The sequence below is a fragment of the Podarcis gaigeae genome, assembly GCF_964106915.1.
Source record: "Podarcis gaigeae genome assembly, chromosome: 3".
Classification (NCBI taxonomy): Eukaryota; Metazoa; Chordata; class Lepidosauria; order Squamata; family Lacertidae; genus Podarcis; species Podarcis gaigeae.
Genome location: NC_139680.1, coordinates 114,008,680 through 114,027,827, shown reverse-complemented (window position 1 = coordinate 114,027,827; position 19,148 = coordinate 114,008,680). Strand labels below are relative to the sequence as shown.

Here is a 19,148-nt window from a genome sequence, read left to right as displayed (position 1 = left end):
TTAACCCACAGTGCCATCCGCGTCCCTCCGACTGACTGATACCGGAAGTCAAAATAAGAGAGCCCAGTGTGGCTCTTGAAACTGCAGAGGTTGGGGAAGAACTGTTCAGTTCTCCATCGAAGCACAGCTTGGGTAGCTACTTAGAATGTGAAGGCATCACACAGAATCCCAGCAAGTTCCAGCAGTAGCAGCATTGGAAGGCAGGAGCGAAAGCTTTAAGCTTAGCACGGTATATTTTGAGAAGCTCCCATGAAACGCACTGACCCTCCTGCCACCCTCCAGTATTTCAGTGCTTCCAAGAGCAGATCTGTCATGTTCAGTGTAAACAGAATTTATTAGATGTTATTTAATGGGCTAAGGGGGAATACCCGCAATTAAGGAATAAAACCAGGAGGTTGCAGAGGCACAATAGTTAGGTGGCATTAAGGAATGAGCGAGTTTCCAGCACTAGATTAGCCAAAATGGTGCCCTCTGGCTTCCAGTTCCCATCAGCCCCAGCCAGCATTCCCTTTGATCTGGGACAACAGGTGTTGTAATAGTTACAGGTAGGTAGCCATGTTGGTCTGCCGTAGCTGAAACAAACAAACAAAAATCCTTCCAGTAGCACCTTAGAGACCAACTAAGTTTGTTACTGGCATGAGCTTTCGTGTCTTCAGATCTGGAGGGCACCATGTTGGCTAACCCTGCTCTAGGGCCTTTTCTTTCAAAATGAGATGAAGAAACAAAGTTTTTCTGAGCACAGTGGATTATATTGTTATGTTGCAAACCGAGTCACTGGATGGTTAGCAAGCAATGCTTCTTTCTCATATTTCACAAGACTAAGCACATAACCTCATCAGAAGGCTTGTCGATGTCAAAACAAACACACACACACACATGGGGACAGTGGGAGAAAAGCTTCCAACTCCCAACAGAACTTGATTCTTCAGTTAGTATAGGCACTAATTTATACTGAAGTGAGGCAACCCTTTGGGAAACAGGAAAGCAACCTTAACCCGTTCAGAGGCAGGACTTTCACCAAGAAGAGAAGGGGTTTGTTTACCTGTGTCCGTGAACGACTGGATATCGTAGGTTAAGTCAACGCAGACACTCTCTGCATTCTCCGCTTTCTTAAAAATTATCCCCAGAAACCATACGGACACAAAGTCGCTCCTGAAGGGAAAGTTCCAGGACAGCATATGAACTGAAAGGACTGGCGAGATGTCGGCAAAGTTGCAGCAATGCAGGGATAGACAAGGAAAACCGGCATGATGCTTCAGTAATATTGAGGCAGGGCAGAGAGCTCCAGGTGTTACATAGGAAAGGGTCAGGCTACACTGCAAGACTCTGAACCGCTATGCGATGTTACCCTAATCCAGGAGAATCAGCTGGCAGATACTCAATTTGTCCTCCACCTACCAAGCAGTTCTGCAAAATGCATTTCCCAGGCAGTAGTTAACTGTCCCTCGCCTCCTTTCTGGCTCAGGAAAAGCCAGGCTGCAGGGAAAGAATAGCCGGTAATCGGGGATTTGCTGGCACCCACCTTCCTATCGGCTAATCTTTCCCTGAAAAATTCCCTTCCAAGGACTCCTCAAGGGAATCTGTTCTTGCCATCACAACAAGAAGTTTACACCCCAATGCCGCCCCATTTTCACGGGCTCAACTAGCCAATGAAGCATCAACTCACTCTTTGAATTTTTCCTTACTCCCTGGGAAGGACTGCGGATTCACTTGGGCGATTGCAATACATTCATTCCGTTCCATGTTTCCAACAAGCACGCGGATTTTCGATTCTACCAGGCCGACCCTAAAAACGCAAACACGGAGAAAAATGCAAAATGAAGTTTCAGTTTTACTGAAGGCTGCCCGATTTACTTCTAACCACCAACTGAAGGGTGACACCATGTGGCCCAATGGGTGTACTGCAACAAACCAAAGTTTTAAGACTGGACCAGGAGGTGCACGTTTTTTGTTTACAGGCAACTCCAATTTATGCAGGGGTTACGTTCCAAGGCACCGCATATTTAAGTGGCATCACATGTATCTGAAAAAGCCTGCAAGCACCCCACCCTGTCCCCTTTTGTAATGTTTTCGGACTGCTTCTGGGCTCAGCGTGATGCGTGTGTGCCCATGCCTGTATTGTTTTACAGTGGTACCTCAGGTTACATACGCTTCAGGTTACATACGCTTCAGGTTACAGACTCCGCTAACCCAGAAACAGTACCTCGGGTTAAGAACTTTGCTTCAGGATGAGAACAGAAATCATGCTCTGGGGGCACGACGGCAGCGGGAGGCCCCATTAGCTAAAGTGGTGCTTCAGCTTAAGAACAGTTTCAGGTTAAGAACGGACCTCTGGAACGAATTAAGTACTTAACCCGAGGTACCACTGTATTTATTTAAGCTGGGTGCCCCAACTCTCATAACTCAAGGCAACTTAGAAATAAAAAATCAAAGCATGTTCAAAGCAACCCCAATAATAAACCAAACAGTAGTGAGGTTTTTGCTTTGTTTGAAAGCACCATAAAGGCTGCAGTTCTGAGACCTCTGTGCATTTTACTCTGAGCTGAGCACTTGAATGCAAGTTATTGGCACGGTCATCAGACGTCCTGTCATTCTAGGGTAAGAAGCTCTGACGGACAGGGCATGTCTCCAGCCTATTACCCCTGTTCACCCCCTCCCCAAACTATATTATCATCACATTGAAAATCTAACGTCCAGAGTTTTCAGAGACTTACCATTCCAAATGGTGTTCTTCAGTTGAGGAACTGGCAGTCAACACAATGTAATGCCTGGAAATGTAAAGCAAGGCTAATGTGATCTTTTTTCAAGCATTTTAATAAAAGGCCTTTCCAAAGCGCTAGACAACTTTCACGTCCTCTTCAGCCTTTCTCCCATTTCTTCTGTAGGGAGAAGCCTATCCCCACATATTTCCAATGGCTTACAGGTCAACATCTCTTCCCATTTCTGGCCTTGTTGCTTGGATCGATTTAATGCTTAAGAAGAGTTTAAAGCTTCTACCAAGAAGAATGGCTGTGGGATTACGGAGTTTCTTTTATTTCAGCAGAATAAGATTGGTAATTAGGGCTGGGCATACCTATCTCAGTTCTAGTATGACTTCATCGGCTCCCAGTCTGTTTGAGCACAATTTTAAGTGCCAGTTTAAATCTTTGAAGGGCCCTAAGCGGCTTGGGACCTGAGCACCTAAAGGATCGCATCCTCCAGCATGAACCAGCCAGAGTACATATTAAGGCAGGGGTCAGCAAACTTTTTCTTTTTTAATATATATAATTTTTTATTAGTTTTTTAACATACCATTTTCAACAATAATTAAACATACTTTTACATCTTATTCAATTTTTTGGCTTCCATCAGTCCTGTCTGAAAATTTTCCAATCAGCAAACTTTTTCAGCAGGGGGCCAGTCCACTGTCCCTCAGACCTTATGGAGGGCCGGACTATATTTTGGAAAAAAAAATGTGAACAAATTCCTATGCCCCACAAATAACCCAGAGATGCATTTTAAATAAAAGGACACATTCTACTCATGTAAAAACACGCTGATTCCTGGACCGCCCACGGACCAGATTTAGAAGGCGATTGGGCCAGATCCGACCCCTGGGCTCTAAGGCCCTCCACCATCAAAGGCAGGTGGGTTACTACTAGAAACAAGGAATCTTTGTTGTGGTTCCTTGCCTCTGCAACACCTTCCCCTAGGGAGGGCTGCCTGGTAACAAGCTTGTTCTTTTTTTCACAGAAGAATTTTTACCTGCTCTGCTGGGAAGTTATTGTTATTCTGATCTTACGTTGTTTTTAAACTTGTGTAAGCACTGCCAGCTACAACTCCTTCAATAGGGGCTTTGAAAGCCCGGGTACTCTCACATACTTGTACTTTTGAAAGAAGTTGGACGGCTCAAGCAGCTTTGACCAGTCTGATTTCCCTTGAAGAATCTCGTCTGTAACCACAAGACCTGTAGAGACACAAAACCACAATGTAAGTGCTTTTGTTATAAAGCTTTTGCAGATCTTCTGAGTTGGGTAGCCTTGGAGTGCCTTCACAGAACTGGAACTGGGCGAGCACAAGTCAGGAAAGGGAACTCAAAGGCTACTTGGCTCAACTCATAGCACTGAGACTAAGGGGGGAAATTGCAAACCATAGAGACACCCATATGACACCCAGCTCTACCTCTCTTTCAAATCAGAACCAGTGACGGTGGTGAAGGTCCTGTGTGAGTGCCCAGAGGTGGTTGGAGGATGGATGGCAGCTAACAGATTGAGGTTGAATTCTGACAAGACAGAAGTACTGTTTTGGGGGGTGGGTGGGGTCTCCCTGGTTCTGAATGGGGTAACTGTGCCCCTGAAGGACCAGGTGCGCAGCCTGGGAGTCATTTTGGACTCACAGCTGTCCACGGAGGTGCAGGTCAATTCTGTGTCCAGGCCAGCTGTTTACCAGCTCCATCTGGTACGCAGGCTGAGACCCTACCTGCCCGCAGACTGTCTTGCCAGAGTGGTGCATGCTCTAGTTATCCCTCGCTTGGACTACCGCAATGTGCTCTATCTAACCTTTGAAGGTTAACCGGAAAGTGCAACTAATCCAGAATGCGGCAGCTAGACTGGTGACTGGGAGTGGCCACCAAGACCACATAACACCGGTCTGAGAGATCTGCATTGGCTCCCAGTACGTTTCCGAGCACAATTCAAAGTGTTGGTGCTGAACTTTAAAGTCCTAAACGGCCTCGGTCCTGTATACCTGAAGGAGCATCTCCACCCCCATCGTTCAGCCCGGACACTGAGATCCAGCGCAGACAGCCTTCTGGTGGTTCCCTCATTGCGAGAAGTGAGGTTACAGGGAACCAGACAGAGGGCCTTCTCAGTAGTGGCACCCGCCCTGTGGAACGCCCTCCCATCAGATGTCAAGGAAATAAGCAGCTATCTCATCTTTAAAAGACATCTGAAGGCAGCCCTGTTTAGGGAAGTTTTTAATATTTAATGCTGTATTGTTTTTAACACTCAATTGGGAGCCACCCAGAGTAGCTGGGGAAACTCAGCCAGATGGGCGGGGTATAAATAATAATAATAAATAATAATAATAATAATAATAATAATAATAATAATATCAAGTCTCATGCAATCAAGAACCAGATACATCTCTTTTGCCATCAGTATCCTCATCTAGACAGCGCCCTTCCCACTCCCAATTTCTCCTTCTCTTTCCACTATCATAGAATTGTAGCACTGGAAGGGTACCGAGGGTCATCTAGTCCAGCGTTCCCCAACCTTGGGCCTCCAGCTGTTTTTGGACTACAACTCCCATCATCCCTCGCTAGCAAGACCAGTGGTCAAGGATGATGGGAGTTGTAGTCCCAAAACAGCTGGAGGCCCAAGGTTGGGGAACACTGATCTAGTCCAACCCCCTGCAATGCACGAACCTCAGCAAAAGCATCCATGGCAGATGGCCACCCAACCTCTGCTTAAAAACCTCCAAGGAAGGAGAGTCCATCACCTCCCACGGGAGTTTGACCCTCGTCAGCCTGCATCTATGGTCTCTGGGAGAACCACACACTGCTAGCTCAAAAGTGTTTATGCCCCACCATTTGGGAATATATATCAAGGTGGCTTACCATATTTGAATTCTTCTACCATTACCGCTCTGGTTGAAGTCGACACATTATACGTGGAGTTCTGTTGTGGATACGCTGGGGTGATGATGGGCATCAGGTGATACCTGTCTGATGGATTTACCTGTGGCAGGTGAAGGATTATAAGAACGTTAAGAACCCTTGCTGGGTCAGACCAAGGCCCCATCTAGTCCAGCATCTTGTTCTTACGATGGCTGAACAGGGGCCCATGCGGAGCCTCTAAGCAGGACACAAGGCAACAGCGATCTCCCCAGCCCTGATCTCTAGCAACAGCCATTCAGAAGCATACCAGCGTTTTTTCACAGCCATAATGACTAGTAGTCACTGAAAGCCTAATCTCCTGTGTGTGTATGATTTCCTGTTATGCCATCAGAGTTAAACTATAGAATTTGCTAAAACAAGTTGCAGTTTTTATTGTGTATTCTGGATTCTCATTTTGTATTTTTACGCTGTGAACTGCCCTGTGATCTTCGGATGAAGGTCGGTATACAGATTCAATGACTTACCGTATTTTTCGCTCTATAGGACGCACTTTTTCCCCTTCAAAAATGAAGGGGAAATGTGTGTGCGTCCTATGGAGCGAAGACACCATAGCCCCGCGGCCCTCTCCCGGCTGGAGAGGTGACGCGCGGCTATGGCAGGAGCCTCCATAGCCGCGCGTCACCTCTCCAGCCGGGAGAGCGCGTGCGGGGCTAAAGAAGCCATAGCCCCGCAATCCTCTCCCGGCTGGAGAAGTGACGAGTGACTATGGCAGCAGCCTCTCCACTGCGCCTTTCCGCTGCTCAGCGACCTGCTCTTTGGGGCTGGTGGTGGGCTTCCCAGCCCCAAAGAGCAGGTCAAAAGGAACTTGAAGCCTGGAGAGCGAGAGGGGTCGGTGCGCACTGACCCCTCTCGCTCTCCAGGCTTCCAAGGTAGCCGCCTGAACGCACCTTAAACGGCACCTTGTTTTAGAGCGGGAAAACAAGAGGGGGAAAATTCTCCCACTCTCTGCGCAGGGCTTCCTGCCGCTTCGCTGAAGGGGCGCTGGGCAGAGAGCGGAAGAATTTTTTCCCCTTGTTCTCCCCCCTCTAAAACAAGGTGCGTCCTATTGTCCGGTGCGTCCTATGGTGCGAAAAATACGGTATTTAGTTAGTTGATAACACAATACAGATGGCCTCCAACTCAATGTTTCATGTCTATTGGTTTATTATTATTCTTATTACTACTACAAACATTTATTATGTGCACTTCATCCTAAGGTCCCAGGGCAGGTCACAACAATGAAGACACATTAATATGAAAATACAGTATTACACAATGTTAAAAACGGTTTAAGCAACACAATGGAACTGCCTCATCTTCTCTTCTCCCCATGTGCCCCCCCAAATTTATTTCAAGGTTCCCCCAACCCTCTGGAACAATTTTGGAGGTGTGTGGGGAAGTTCTGTTGTGCTGCTTAAAAACACTGTACTAGTGGAACTGTTTAGCTGGATACCCTATAAAAGGTACGCAGGTGTATAGTCTCAGAATTTATAACCAAGCGGGGCATATTATTCCTGAACTCTGCACTCCACTCCACTCTGCTCCCTGTTTTGTAGAGGCAAGGGAATGTCTCTCCCCCGACCCTAGCAACTGTGCCTCTGGGTGAAGCAGATAATAATAATAATAATAATAATAATAATAATAATAATAATAATAATAATAATGTATTTATATCCCACCCTCCCCAGCCGAAGCCAGGCTCAGAGCGGCTAACAACTGTAAAAGTAATACAACATTCTAAAATAAAATCAAAATCAAATTAATGGCAACCATTGGGCTAGAGTTCTGTGAGGATTACCAAAGCAGAGATTTATGTTGTCCCATAGAAGGCAATGCCTCTCAGTAAGGACGCCTTTGTCAGGTGGCAGGCTTGTCAAAGCTGCTGCTGGTGTCCTGGAGAATCGAGAGGGCTCAGTATGATTCAGTTCTCCGCCCCTCCCTCCTGACTAAAAGAGCAGCAACACTCTGACAAGGCTGCTACAACTGACGCCGGGGGATACAGGATGCTTTTCAAGGCAATGTGCTCTACGAACCCTGGGGTCCCAGGCCGGCAAGTTGAGGTTGCTCTCTTCGGGCTCTTTCAACAAGACTGGATTGGGCCATTCCCTGAAAAGAGAGCAGGTGAGCGAAATAAAGTGCATAGTGCAGTCTAGAAATCTGCACGTCAGTTATCCATATCGGTGCAGACATTCGCAGGTAATGCCTGTATAGCGCTTTTGTATTTGTTGAAAGCTGCCCGGGGTGGCTGAGGCAACCCAGTCAGATGGGCAGGGCACAATTTGCTTATCTGTTTATTACACGCAGAAAATCTTAAGTATAATGTGCAAATACATTTGTAAGAGTGGTATTATTCTACACCAATTAGGCCAAGAGTTATACTGTTCAAATGAAGTCTAAAGAACTGTGAGCACCCTTTAATTCAAGCATTCACATTTCCCTGTTGGCTGGGGACGGGTGAGCGGGGTGGAGGGCAAGGAAGACGAAATGGTTCGTGTTGAGTACCGTGGTACCTCTGGTTGCGAACGGGATCCGTTCCAGAGGCCCCTTCGCAACCTGAAAAGAATGCAACCCGTGTCTGTGCATGCGCGGGTTGCGATTTGCCGCTTTTGTGCGTGACGTCATTTCCCACGTCTGCACAAGTGGCGAAACCCGGAAGTAACCCTTTCTGGTACTTCCGGATCGCCGTGGGACACAACCTGAAAACGCGCAACCTGAAGGAAACGTAACATGAGGTATGACTGTACAGCCATAAGACCTGCTCCCAATTGCTCCTCAGGCCACTGCTGCGTGTTCCTTCCAAGGGAGGTACAAAGGGCAGCAACACAAAGGGCCTTTTCAGTGGTGGCTCCGTGGCTGGGAAACGCTCTCTGAAGGGTCTAGCACCCTCGTCTCACAGTAGCCAACCAGATACCTGTGGGAATCCTGCAAGCGGAACAGGACTGCAGTAGTACTCTGCCCCACCTGCAATTCCCAGCAACTGGTTTTCAGAAGCAGGATTCCTCCGTCAGTGGAGATGGAAAATAGCTATCACGGCAAGTGGTACCCAGTGATAGCCTTGTCCTCTGTGAATTTCTCAAATCCACTTTTAAAGCAAGCCATGTTGGTGGCTATCAAGACCTCCCCTGGGAGCAAATTCCATAATTTTAACTACCGTATTTTTCGCCCTATAGGACATACTTTTTCCCCTTCCAAAAATGAAGGGGAAATGTGTGTGCGTCCTATGGGGCGAATGCAGGCTTTCGCTGAAGCCTGGAGAGAGAGAGGTATCGGTGCGCACCGACCCCTCTCGCTCTCCAGGCTTCAGGAAGCTATCCGCAAGCCTTGGGAGCCTGGCAGGAGTTCCCACCGGGCTCCCAAGGCTTGCGGATAGCAGCCTGTTCTGGGGGGGGGAAATAATTTTTTTTTCTTTATTCCCCCCCCCCAAAAAAAACTAGGTGCGCCCTATGGGCCAGTGCACCCTATAGGGCGAAAAATACAGTATATGTTGCGAGAAGAAGCACTCTCTTATCTGTCGACATTTCGGCAACCAGGTGAACATATTCTTGTTTTCTCAGGCAACCTGCTGTAGTGTTAAAGTCTTTTAGTACGGCGGCATAGGAATAGTCTTATTTATAAAAAATATGTAGAGACCACCATTTCACTTAAAAAATATTAATGAAGGGGTAATATTAAATATTAACAAAAACCAGAAAACCATACAGTAAAATCATTTAAAAGTTGAAAACAGACATCAATTAACCATTGTGGAAATATGTAGTTTTAATCGCCTGCAATAGGAAACTTTCTAGCAGGTGTTTAAAAGTTAAAAGCAAAATGTGCCTGCTAAATCTTTATTGGCAGAGTATTCCACAATACGGGGCCAATGACGTTTAAAACTATTTCTTGCTCTTATCAAGTGAGGGTTTTTAAAATTTATCCTATTGCAAGTGACTATTGTTTTACTTCAAGACACTTTATATAGGAAGCAACAGATAAATTTTATGGCAATAAAAAGCCACCCTTGTCCTACTGGGGCAGTGATGGCCAAACGTGGCCCTCCAACTGTTTTTTTGGGACTACAATTCCCATCATCCCTGACCACTGGTCCTGATAGCTAGGGGTGATAGGAGTTGTAGTCCCAAAACAGCTGGAGGGCCAGGTTTGGCCATCACTGCACTAGGGTAAGGGAAAGCCCAAATGGGAGTTAATTTTAGGGAGGCATTCACATAGCACTCTGAGGAGTACACTTTATTTATGCTGTTTGCGTGCCTGAAGACATACAAGACAATGCACAATATCAACAACTCGGAATCTGAAAGCACACTTCTAAACAAAACAGCAGGGGAGACACTCAGGGGGCATTCCTGGCCAGGAAAACATTTTGATGGCAGCCGAAAAGTGCATTTACTGAAGGCAAGTTACTTAAAAGTCTCTGGGGTGGATTCCAAGGGCATTCCATTCTGAAATGCACAATTTCATGGTTAGTTCACTTTCCAGTTGTAACTGAGCGGCAACATCTTGCCGGCCCAAGATCTGATCTGTCTTCTTCCTATGTTATAATCTAGTTCATGTACGATCTGTGAATTGTGACGGCTGGCCAGATACTTACCACCTGGAGAAAACCAGGAAGAATTTATGAACCAGCGTTGAGGCCAATGCATTTGGATACAGCTGACATGTCCTCGCCACCAACATGGCCCAAGAAACACCACCAAGAAATCCCAGCATATTTGAATAAATCCCACGCCCTAAAAGGCAGACATTTGTCACTTCAGATTTCCCGAGCGTTTCAGATAGTTTCAGGTTAGCAGAGGACAAAACTAGTGCTTAAATACGCAGCAGAGCAACTATATAATCTCGTTTTTCCTTAACCAATTACGGGGAAGGGAAAGCCGAATTCTCACTGTGAAAACAGCACTCAGGAAGACGGGGCTTAGCTTCACTTCTCCTGCCAAGGTCGAAACAAAGACCCCCCCCCCCAAAAAAAAAAGCCTTAGAAAAAGCAATCACAGCAATGCGTATTTAATTTTAGTTCCGATTTGGATTCAAATGCATGCTTTGCTTTTGAAACAGCTCCCCCTTGTGGTGCCTATTGCCCTTCCATCAAAATTTGAGTGTGCTACATCTATGTTATGGGACGTGGGTGGTGCTGTGGGTTAAACCACTGTGGCACTTGGACTTGCCGATCGAAAGGTTGGCGGTTCGAATCCCCGCGACGGGGTGAGCTCCTGTTGTTTGGTCCCTGCTCCTGCCAACCTAGCAGTTCAAAAGCACATCAAAGTCGAAGTAGATAAATAGGTACCGCTCCAGCGGGAAGGTAAATGGCGTTTCTGTGCACTGCTCTGGTTTCGCCAGAAGTGGCTTAGTCATTCTGGCCACATGACCCAGAAAAACTGTCTGTGGACAAACACCGGCTCCTTGGCCTGTAGAGCGAGATGAGCGCTGCAACCCCAGGGTTGTCCATGATTGGACCTAATGGTCAGGCATACCTTTAAAAGGTAAAGGGAACCCTGACCATTAGGTCCAGTCGTGGGGTTGCGGCGCTCATCTCGCTTTATTGGCCGAGGGAGCTGGCGCACAGCTTCCGGGTCATGTGGCCAGCATGACTAAGCTGCTTCTGACGAACCAGAGCAGCGCACGGAAATGCCGTTTACCTTCCCGCCGGAGCGGTACCTATTTATCTACTTGCACTTTGATGTGCTTTCAAACTGCTAGGTTGGCAGGAGCAGGGACCAAGCAATGGGAACTCATCCTGTCGTGGGGATTCGAACTGCTGACCTTCTGATTGGCAAGTCCTAGGCTCCGTGGTTTAACCCACAGTGCCACCTGTGTCCCTAGGCGTACCTTTACCTTTACGTTAAATCCCTTCTACTTCTTCTTCTTCTTCTTATTATTATTATCATCATTATTTACTGAATTTATATACTGCCCTATACTCAAGAGGTCTCAGCAAGCTGCCCAGCAATGGTCTAATGATGTACACGACAACATGCATGCAAGTCAGAGGCAAATCTGCAAGCTGACTCCACACTGCTGATCTGCACATCCCTAAAAGTGGAGCAAATGACTAGCATTTGACAGGTCAGCTTGAGAGCAGCAGTAGCAGCAGCAGCTTTGGCATGGTTCAGGATTCCCCAACAAGTAGCATGAAGAGGAGGAGAGGGCAACTTAAAGGAGTTAAATGCATGCAAAGAACTCGCCGAAAACAACACACATTTTACAGCAGGGGATTTTATGGTACAGTGTACCAAAGCCACGTTCTACTGACTATGCGGTAATGATCATAATGCTGCACTCTACCAATTTTTTGGGCTTTTAAGACCTACATTGGCTCCCAGTACATTTCCGAGCACAATTCAAAGTGTCGGTGTTGACCTTGAAAGCCTAAACGGCCTCAGTCCAGTATACCTGAAGGTGTGACTCCACCCTTATCGTTCTGCCCGGACACTGAGGTCCTGCACCGAGGGCTTTCTGGCGGTTCCCTCATTGTGAGAAGTAGGGTTACAGGGAACCGGGCAGGGCCTTCTTGGTAGTGGCACCTGCCCTGTGGAACGCCCTCCCACCAGATGTCAAAGAGAAAAACAACTACCAGACTTTTAGAAGACATCTGAAGGCAGCCCTGTTTAGAGAAGCTTTTAATGACTGATGTTTTAATGTATTTCTAATCTTCTGTTGGAAGCCGCCCAGAGTGGCTAGGGAAACCCAGCCAGATGGGCAGGGTATAACTATTATTAATTATTATTATTATTATTATTATTAATTACTGATAAAGCTGAAAAGAGTGCATTTGTCACCTGGTGATAGGCAGCTGGTGACCTCAAGAGGATCCAAGCTTCAGCTCTTTCTAAGAATGCACTTACAACAGATGCACATTGTGGGCTGTCAAACCCACATACTGGCTGGGGCTCTCTTCCACTTGTGAACCTTCTTTTTAAAGGCCTACAATGGTACATATAGCTTCACTTACAAGTTACTTTCTTGATATTGATGCGAGATGGTGGTCAGCCTCACTCCCTCCAGCAATTGCTGTCACTTCACCAAAGCGAAGGATAGCACAAGAGCTTGTACTCTTGCAGCGAACCCTATCCCTCTATGCACCCAGTGCCGGATTTACGTATAAGCTAAACAAGCTATAGATTAGGGCCCCACTCTCTTGGGGGCCCCCAAAACATTTAAAGGGGGGAAAAACCTGCATGTACATTTCCAAAATATAAGATAATAAACAGATAAAATAAAACCTACATACAGCAACAGTGTTTTGTGTTGTGTAGGCTCCTATGATGTAAGTAATGGGCAGCGCCTGCTAGCCTGCTCCCTAAAATATCACTGGTTTGCTCCTTTCTATATATAGGGTGCCTGCATTCTCCATGTGCAAATGGCTTGAGATAACTATTAGGTCCATAAATTACCATATAGCATATATTCAACACAAAAAACAGCGACAATTTGTTGTTGACAAAGGACAGCTAGAGATATAAAGGGCCCCATTACCTTCAGTAGCTTAGGGCCTCATCAAACCTAAATCTGGCCCTGTATGCACCATTTGATAAACTGGCATATAAAAAAGGCCTAAATGGATCAGGTCAAGGGCCATCAAGTTCAGCATCCCATGTATTAAAGCGGTCCAGCCACGTTCCTCTGAGTGCTTATGAAGGTTGCAAGTGGCCTCTCCCTGGTGTGTCACAGTATCTGATATTCCTAGGACTTCACTGTCTCAGTCCACAGCGGTTTCATCTAAAGGACTGTCACATGGACCAAACTTGTTTTCACCTGCTCTGGAGGCTAGGACCCAAAACAATGGGTTCAAGTTACAAGAAAGGAGATTCCAACTAAGGAGGAACTTTTGGAAGGTGGTGGGCTCTCCCTCCATGGAGGTTTTAAAGCAGAGATTGGATGGTCGTCATGGATAATTTAGTTGAGATTCCTGCATTGAAGGGGTTAGTCCCTTCCAACCCTACAATCCTATCTATGACTCTATAGCATTGCCAATAAACCATTCTTACAGACCAGGGGTGGGGAACCAGTGATCCTCCAGATGTCGCTAAACTACAACCACCATCATTTTTTTACCATTGGCCAGGCAGTCTGGGGATGATGGGGACTTCAACAACAGGTGGAAGGTGAGTTTCTCACCCGTGACACAGGTGCGTCCTCCGCAAATCCGCCTGATCCTTTTATAATTTGGAAATCTCCCAAGTTAGCAGGAGACCTGAAGACAGAGTTTCGTGGAATCAAGATTCCTAGGCCAGATTTAGGAGCTAGAAAGGTTACCTAGAAGCCATGTTGTAGAAGAAACACCTGGCCCCTGCCTTGGTGCTTAGTTAGGAGGCCCCAGCTTTTAGGTGACAGCCCCTGAACACCTGCAATTCTTGAGGTTCTGATATGACTTCGAATGAGGGGGGAAGGAAGCAAGATTCCTTCCCTGGCCACCAGATTCCAAACTGTTTTTAAGTATTCATCAGCAGCAGCTAGCACATTTTCAGGTGTTTCTCTGCCACCATTAGACCAGCATTCAAGCTCGTCCTCAGGATTTGAGACATAATCGCCATTATGCAGATTTTGAAGGCAACGTGCAGAGGCGACAAGCTCCCTTGGCTTAGCCTAAAGAGCCATTTCAAGGACTATTAAGCTTAGGGGCTGATACCACAAAATTTGATGTATTAAGTACTTACGTTTTGCCCACAGTTTAATTGCTCTGAGCGTCAGCCTGAAGTTCTCCTTGTCTGGTACTAAATGAAGTATTTCATCAGTGACTCTGCAACCTGCCGGCAAACATTAAGCCTTTGCGTTAAATCAGGCAAGGCACCAGGCTACTGAGAAGCAGTAAGACTGAACATACACAGTGCAGAATAGGCTTCTAATTTTACCTGTTCAGTCCTCCCACGCAACATGGCTTGAACTGATAAAGCTAAGTGGAAATACTAGACTTCTCAGGCCCATGCTACGGACAGGATTCAAAGAACGACACAGCTATTTCTGCCTGTCGAGGGCATTACAAACATACGCTGCTGCATGGCAGGCTGCTTTTGGAATTGCAACCATTCCCAGGTTCAAAGCATCACAGCTATTAAGCTTCACTGTGTCACTGAGAAAGTCTGTCTATTCCATACCTACTGGGCAGCGAGACAGAAGAAGAAGAAGAAGAAGAAGAAGAAGAAGAAGAAGAAGAAGAAGAAGAGGAGGAGGAGTTTGGATTTGAAATCCCGCTTTATCACTACCCAAAGGAGTCTCAAAGCGGCTAGCAATCTCCTTTTCCCTTCCTCCCCCACAAGAAACACTCTGTGAGGTGAGTGAGGCTGAGAGACTTCAGAGAAGTGTGACTGGCCCAAGGTCACCCAGCAGCTGCATGTGGAGGAGCGGAGACGCGAACCCGGTTCCCCAGATTACGAGACTACCGCTCTTAACCACTACACCACACTGGCTCTACACCACAGCCTGCGCATCCTTCCCTGAACTTCTTGGAGGAAAAGGCAGAACAAAAAATATAGGGTGCCACATGAATCTGCTACTCATAGTCTAAAATCCCCTATCAAGTAGGGCAGATCACAGCCATTTAATACCCAGTTACTTGAGTAGCTGTGTTTAGCAGCCACTGTTAAGAAAAACTGGAAAGGTACGCATTACCATTTAAGCTCCGAATACACCTTATATCAAGGCTTCCCAGATGTGTGTTGTCCCGAAGATCCAGGTTATCAGACAAGATTGGCACAGCCAGCCTCGCAAATACTAGATCGATCTATGGAGGCAAGGAATGAAAGTAGCCTCTCAGCAAGTGACCTCTTTAACAGCTTGCCACCAAACATCAAGAACTGATAGAGCAGTAGAAATGCCTTCAAGCATATTCGACAGACACTGCTCCAAGTATTTTTTTATTTTATTCATTCAGTAATATTTTTAGGCCGCCCGCTGTTGACAAGGCGGACACAATTAAGCAGGTTGCCACAAGGGATCAAATTTAACTGCAGAACAATCAAAAGGGACCTTCCTGGTGAGTCCCTCCTTGAAGTGTTTAGGCCACAGGTTGTTTAGGGCTTTATAGGTAAACAGCATACAAGCATCTTAGATTTGACACCAGAGTGTTGAATTGGAAACCAACGCGATTCCCCCAGGGTGAGTGTTATGTAGTCCTAATAAACTTATGGATTAACAACTGAACTGTTCCACATGGAGCCCCATAGGCAGCGTAGTGCTGGTGGTCAACAAAAGAGGTATAAAGACTGTTTCAAGGCAAATCTAAAAAAATGTAGTATAAACACCGACAACTGGGAAACTCTGGCCTGCGAGCGCTCCAGTTGGAGAACAGCCTTTACCAAAGGTGTCATGGGCTTTGAAGACCCTCAAACTCAGGACGCAAGGGAGAAACGTGCTAGGAGGAAGGCAAATCCACACCGTGATCAACTCCCACCTGGAAACCAATGTCCCCACTGTGGAAGAACGTGGGGATCCAGAATTGACCTCCACAGTCACTTACGGACTCATCGTGAAAACCGTGTCTATGGAAGACAATCTTACTCGGCTACGAGGGATCGCCAAAGAAGAAGACTGTGAGGTTACCAGCACACAGATTCCTGTGGTAAGGCTGGTGAAAGGCACTTAAAAAAATAGTTTTTATTAAGGTTTTTCGTGTTATAAAGCAAACAGATAAGCAGCGAAAGGTGCTTCTATTGTCTCCACTTTCAATTCATAGTATTTTTCAGAATTTGTTTGCTTGGTAGCAGCTCTACTCTACCAGACTACAACACTTGCCCTTTCAAGTTGGACGATATCTGATAAGGAAACAGTGGGAGAATTTGCTACTATTCAAACCTGTACAAATCGAAAATGCCATACGGAGATAAAATAGAACAATTCTTACCCAAAACAAAATTAACGAGTCCATCTAATGGAAAATGGGCAATAATTAATACAGATTAAGAGATATTGGAAGGGTTGAAAGAAAACAAGGCTCCCGTCCCAGATGGGCTGACATGGATGTTTTATTTAAAAAAGTTCTCTGATACTTTTGAATCCATTGAAAAAGACAATGAATGAAATGGTAGGAAAATATATTCTGGGGACCTGGAAAGAAGCCAATATAGTGGTGATTCTAAAGAAAGACAAGGACCGATCATCAGTGACACCATATTGTCCAATATCCTTATTAAACACAGATTATAAATTTTTCATTGGAATATTGGCATAAAGTCTGAACAGCGTTATAAGCAAAACTAACAGTCCAGATCAGACAAGACTTATACGGGCAAGGAAAATGAGAGTGTTTGTAAAATTATAGATATTATGAATTATGTGGTAAGTAATAAACATGGATTAATACTTTTGTTTCTTCACGTGGAGAAGGCCTTCGACAATGTGCAGTGGCCTTCTCTATTTCAGTTAATGAAATCCGTAATTTTGGAGATAAATTTATAAATTGGTTCCCAGCTTTCTATACTGACCCCAAAGTGAGGGTTTTAGTGACTGTTACATCATCAGTAACATTTAGCCCATCTATTGAGCCATCGATGCACTGTAAATCCAAGGTTTCTATTTGGGGGAAACCTCATTTTTTTACTCCAATCAATATATTTTTGCCTCTTTTACCACTGTCTTTGCCCTTATTCTAGATATCTTTAAAATGAAATCAATTAATTTAGCCATAGCTGCACACTCCCATATTTTATCTCTCCATTCCGTTTTTAAAGATCAGTCTTTTGTATTAGGTATAATTTGGCGCTGTGGGTTAAATCACAGAGCCTAGGACTTGCCGATCCAAAGGTCGGCGGTTCGAATCCCCATGACGGGATGAGCTCCCATTGCTCGGTCCCAGCTCCTGCCAACCTAGCAGTTCAAAAGCACGTCAAAGTGCAAGTAGATAAATAGGTACCACTCCAGCGGGAAGGTAAACAGCATTTCCATGCGCTGCTCTGGTTCACCAGAAGCGGCTTAGTCATGCTGGCCACATGACCCGGAAGCTGTACCCCAGCTCCCTCGGCCAATAAAGCGAGATGAGCACCGCAACCCCAGAGTCGGCCACGACTGGACCTAAGGGTCAAGGGTCCCTTTACCTTTACCTTACTAATGATTAAAGTGCTTTTTTCCATCTCTGAGTCTTTACATTCCATCCCCCCATCCTCCAGATACCCCACCCCAACCTTCTAAAGTCAGCCTCATGCTTCAACTGAGCATGCTTAGTCCTCGTTGGACCAGTGTGAGTCAGCGTCCCATCTACATTAAATTATTTAACTTGCCATCTATCCGCCCATCAGTTGCAATCCATTTAACCAACTAAAGCACTCATGAAATGCAATCACATAGGTTCATGGATCATCTAGTTTTGGCCCCAAAACCACCATAAATACTAATTTCTATAGAGGAAAGAGGAAGTAATGATTATTATTATTTACCTCAATACCATCAAATTCAAACTTGATGACTGGTACATATGCATCTTCTACTGCCTGTAGGAAGGAGAGATTAAGACAGGTTTTACGTAATCTAAGTGACCGCATTTGGAATGAGATGCATTAACAGTATGACATAGAGATGAACCAATGTTCCAATTCTCTACCAGGCGGCCTCATACCATCCAATAATCATGTCAAGCACAACGCTGAAGGAATGGGTTTCCCAAATCTAAAACCTGACTGTGCAGTCAGTCTAAAAACGGGCCCTTCTCCATTAGCTAAAATCCATTAACTTGAGCACTTGAGCCAATGTATAACAAGAACCCCGCTGTATAAACAAAGCCCTCTCCTTTATCAGTACGTGACACTTAATGAATGGCCTTGTCAGTTCCGAAGTGGAGACGGGACGGCAGAGCTGGGGCTTATCTTATCCTGTAGGATGTAAATATCCTGACACACTGATGCACAGACTCTGCAAGACAGGGTCTGTCAGTCCCCACGGCCGGAGATAGAGAAGGCGTCAAGGGAAACTCCTATAGCTGGGTGACCCTCTTAACCCCAAGATAACAATACAGGAACAGGAACATCTGTTTATGGTCATGGATGTCAACTTATGTACAGGAACATCTGTGTATGTTCGTGGATGTCAACTTATGTATACGAACGTACGAAGCTGGATTCCTGGGGAAGGGGGGAGAGGGTGCCTGGAGGATATATATACTGTGTGAAATTTCTCTTTCTGTAGACTTGCTTTGAACTGACCACGCAAGTGCCTTCTGCTATCCAGAGAGCAGAATAAACTCTTTCTCTGAACCAAACCTCGGTGTCATTTGACTTCCTTCCTTCCATCCGGGAGCAACGCAGACCCCACCAATCGGTAAAGTCTAAAAAGGCTACAACGCTTTTCAATGGAGTCAGCATGCACACGAGTAAATATTACACACATCGGCTCGTCCAAGCAAGACAAGAGACTTACTTACTCTTAAGTTCCTGATGCCATCTTTGAGCTTTAGCTTCTCAAAGAACAACTGGAAGAAGTCTGACCTTTCCACATGTCTAGGGGCAACACAGAGAGCATCTATATCAGCACCTGCAAGAAGATAAGGCCCTCAAATTAGAAGCTTTCAGTAGCTTAAGGCAAACTACTTCCC

The 19,148-nt window shown here is 45.7% G+C and overlaps 1 protein-coding gene across 3 annotated transcripts in view; it reads right to left on the bottom strand.

Annotated features, from left to right (window-relative positions):
* The window catches only part of PAPOLG (poly(A) polymerase gamma), a 39,627-nt gene that overhangs the window by 11,523 nt on the left and 8,956 nt on the right, over positions 1-19,148 (bottom strand). For all 3 annotated transcript variants that reach the window (XM_083733326.1, XM_083733324.1, XM_083733325.1), the window contains exons 5-15: positions 18,978-19,087; positions 17,998-18,051; positions 15,239-15,350; positions 14,287-14,376; positions 10,224-10,362; positions 7,669-7,741; positions 5,597-5,717; positions 3,862-3,946; positions 2,715-2,768; positions 1,667-1,786; positions 1,043-1,152 (exon numbers count right to left, since the gene is read on the bottom strand). In XM_083733326.1, coding sequence (XP_083589452.1) covers positions 1,043-1,152; positions 1,667-1,786; positions 2,715-2,768; positions 3,862-3,946; positions 5,597-5,717; positions 7,669-7,741; positions 10,224-10,362; positions 14,287-14,376; positions 15,239-15,350; positions 17,998-18,051; positions 18,978-19,087 — 1,068 coding nt within the window. The remainder of the gene's footprint in view (positions 1-1,042; positions 1,153-1,666; positions 1,787-2,714; positions 2,769-3,861; positions 3,947-5,596; positions 5,718-7,668; positions 7,742-10,223; positions 10,363-14,286; positions 14,377-15,238; positions 15,351-17,997; positions 18,052-18,977; positions 19,088-19,148) is intronic.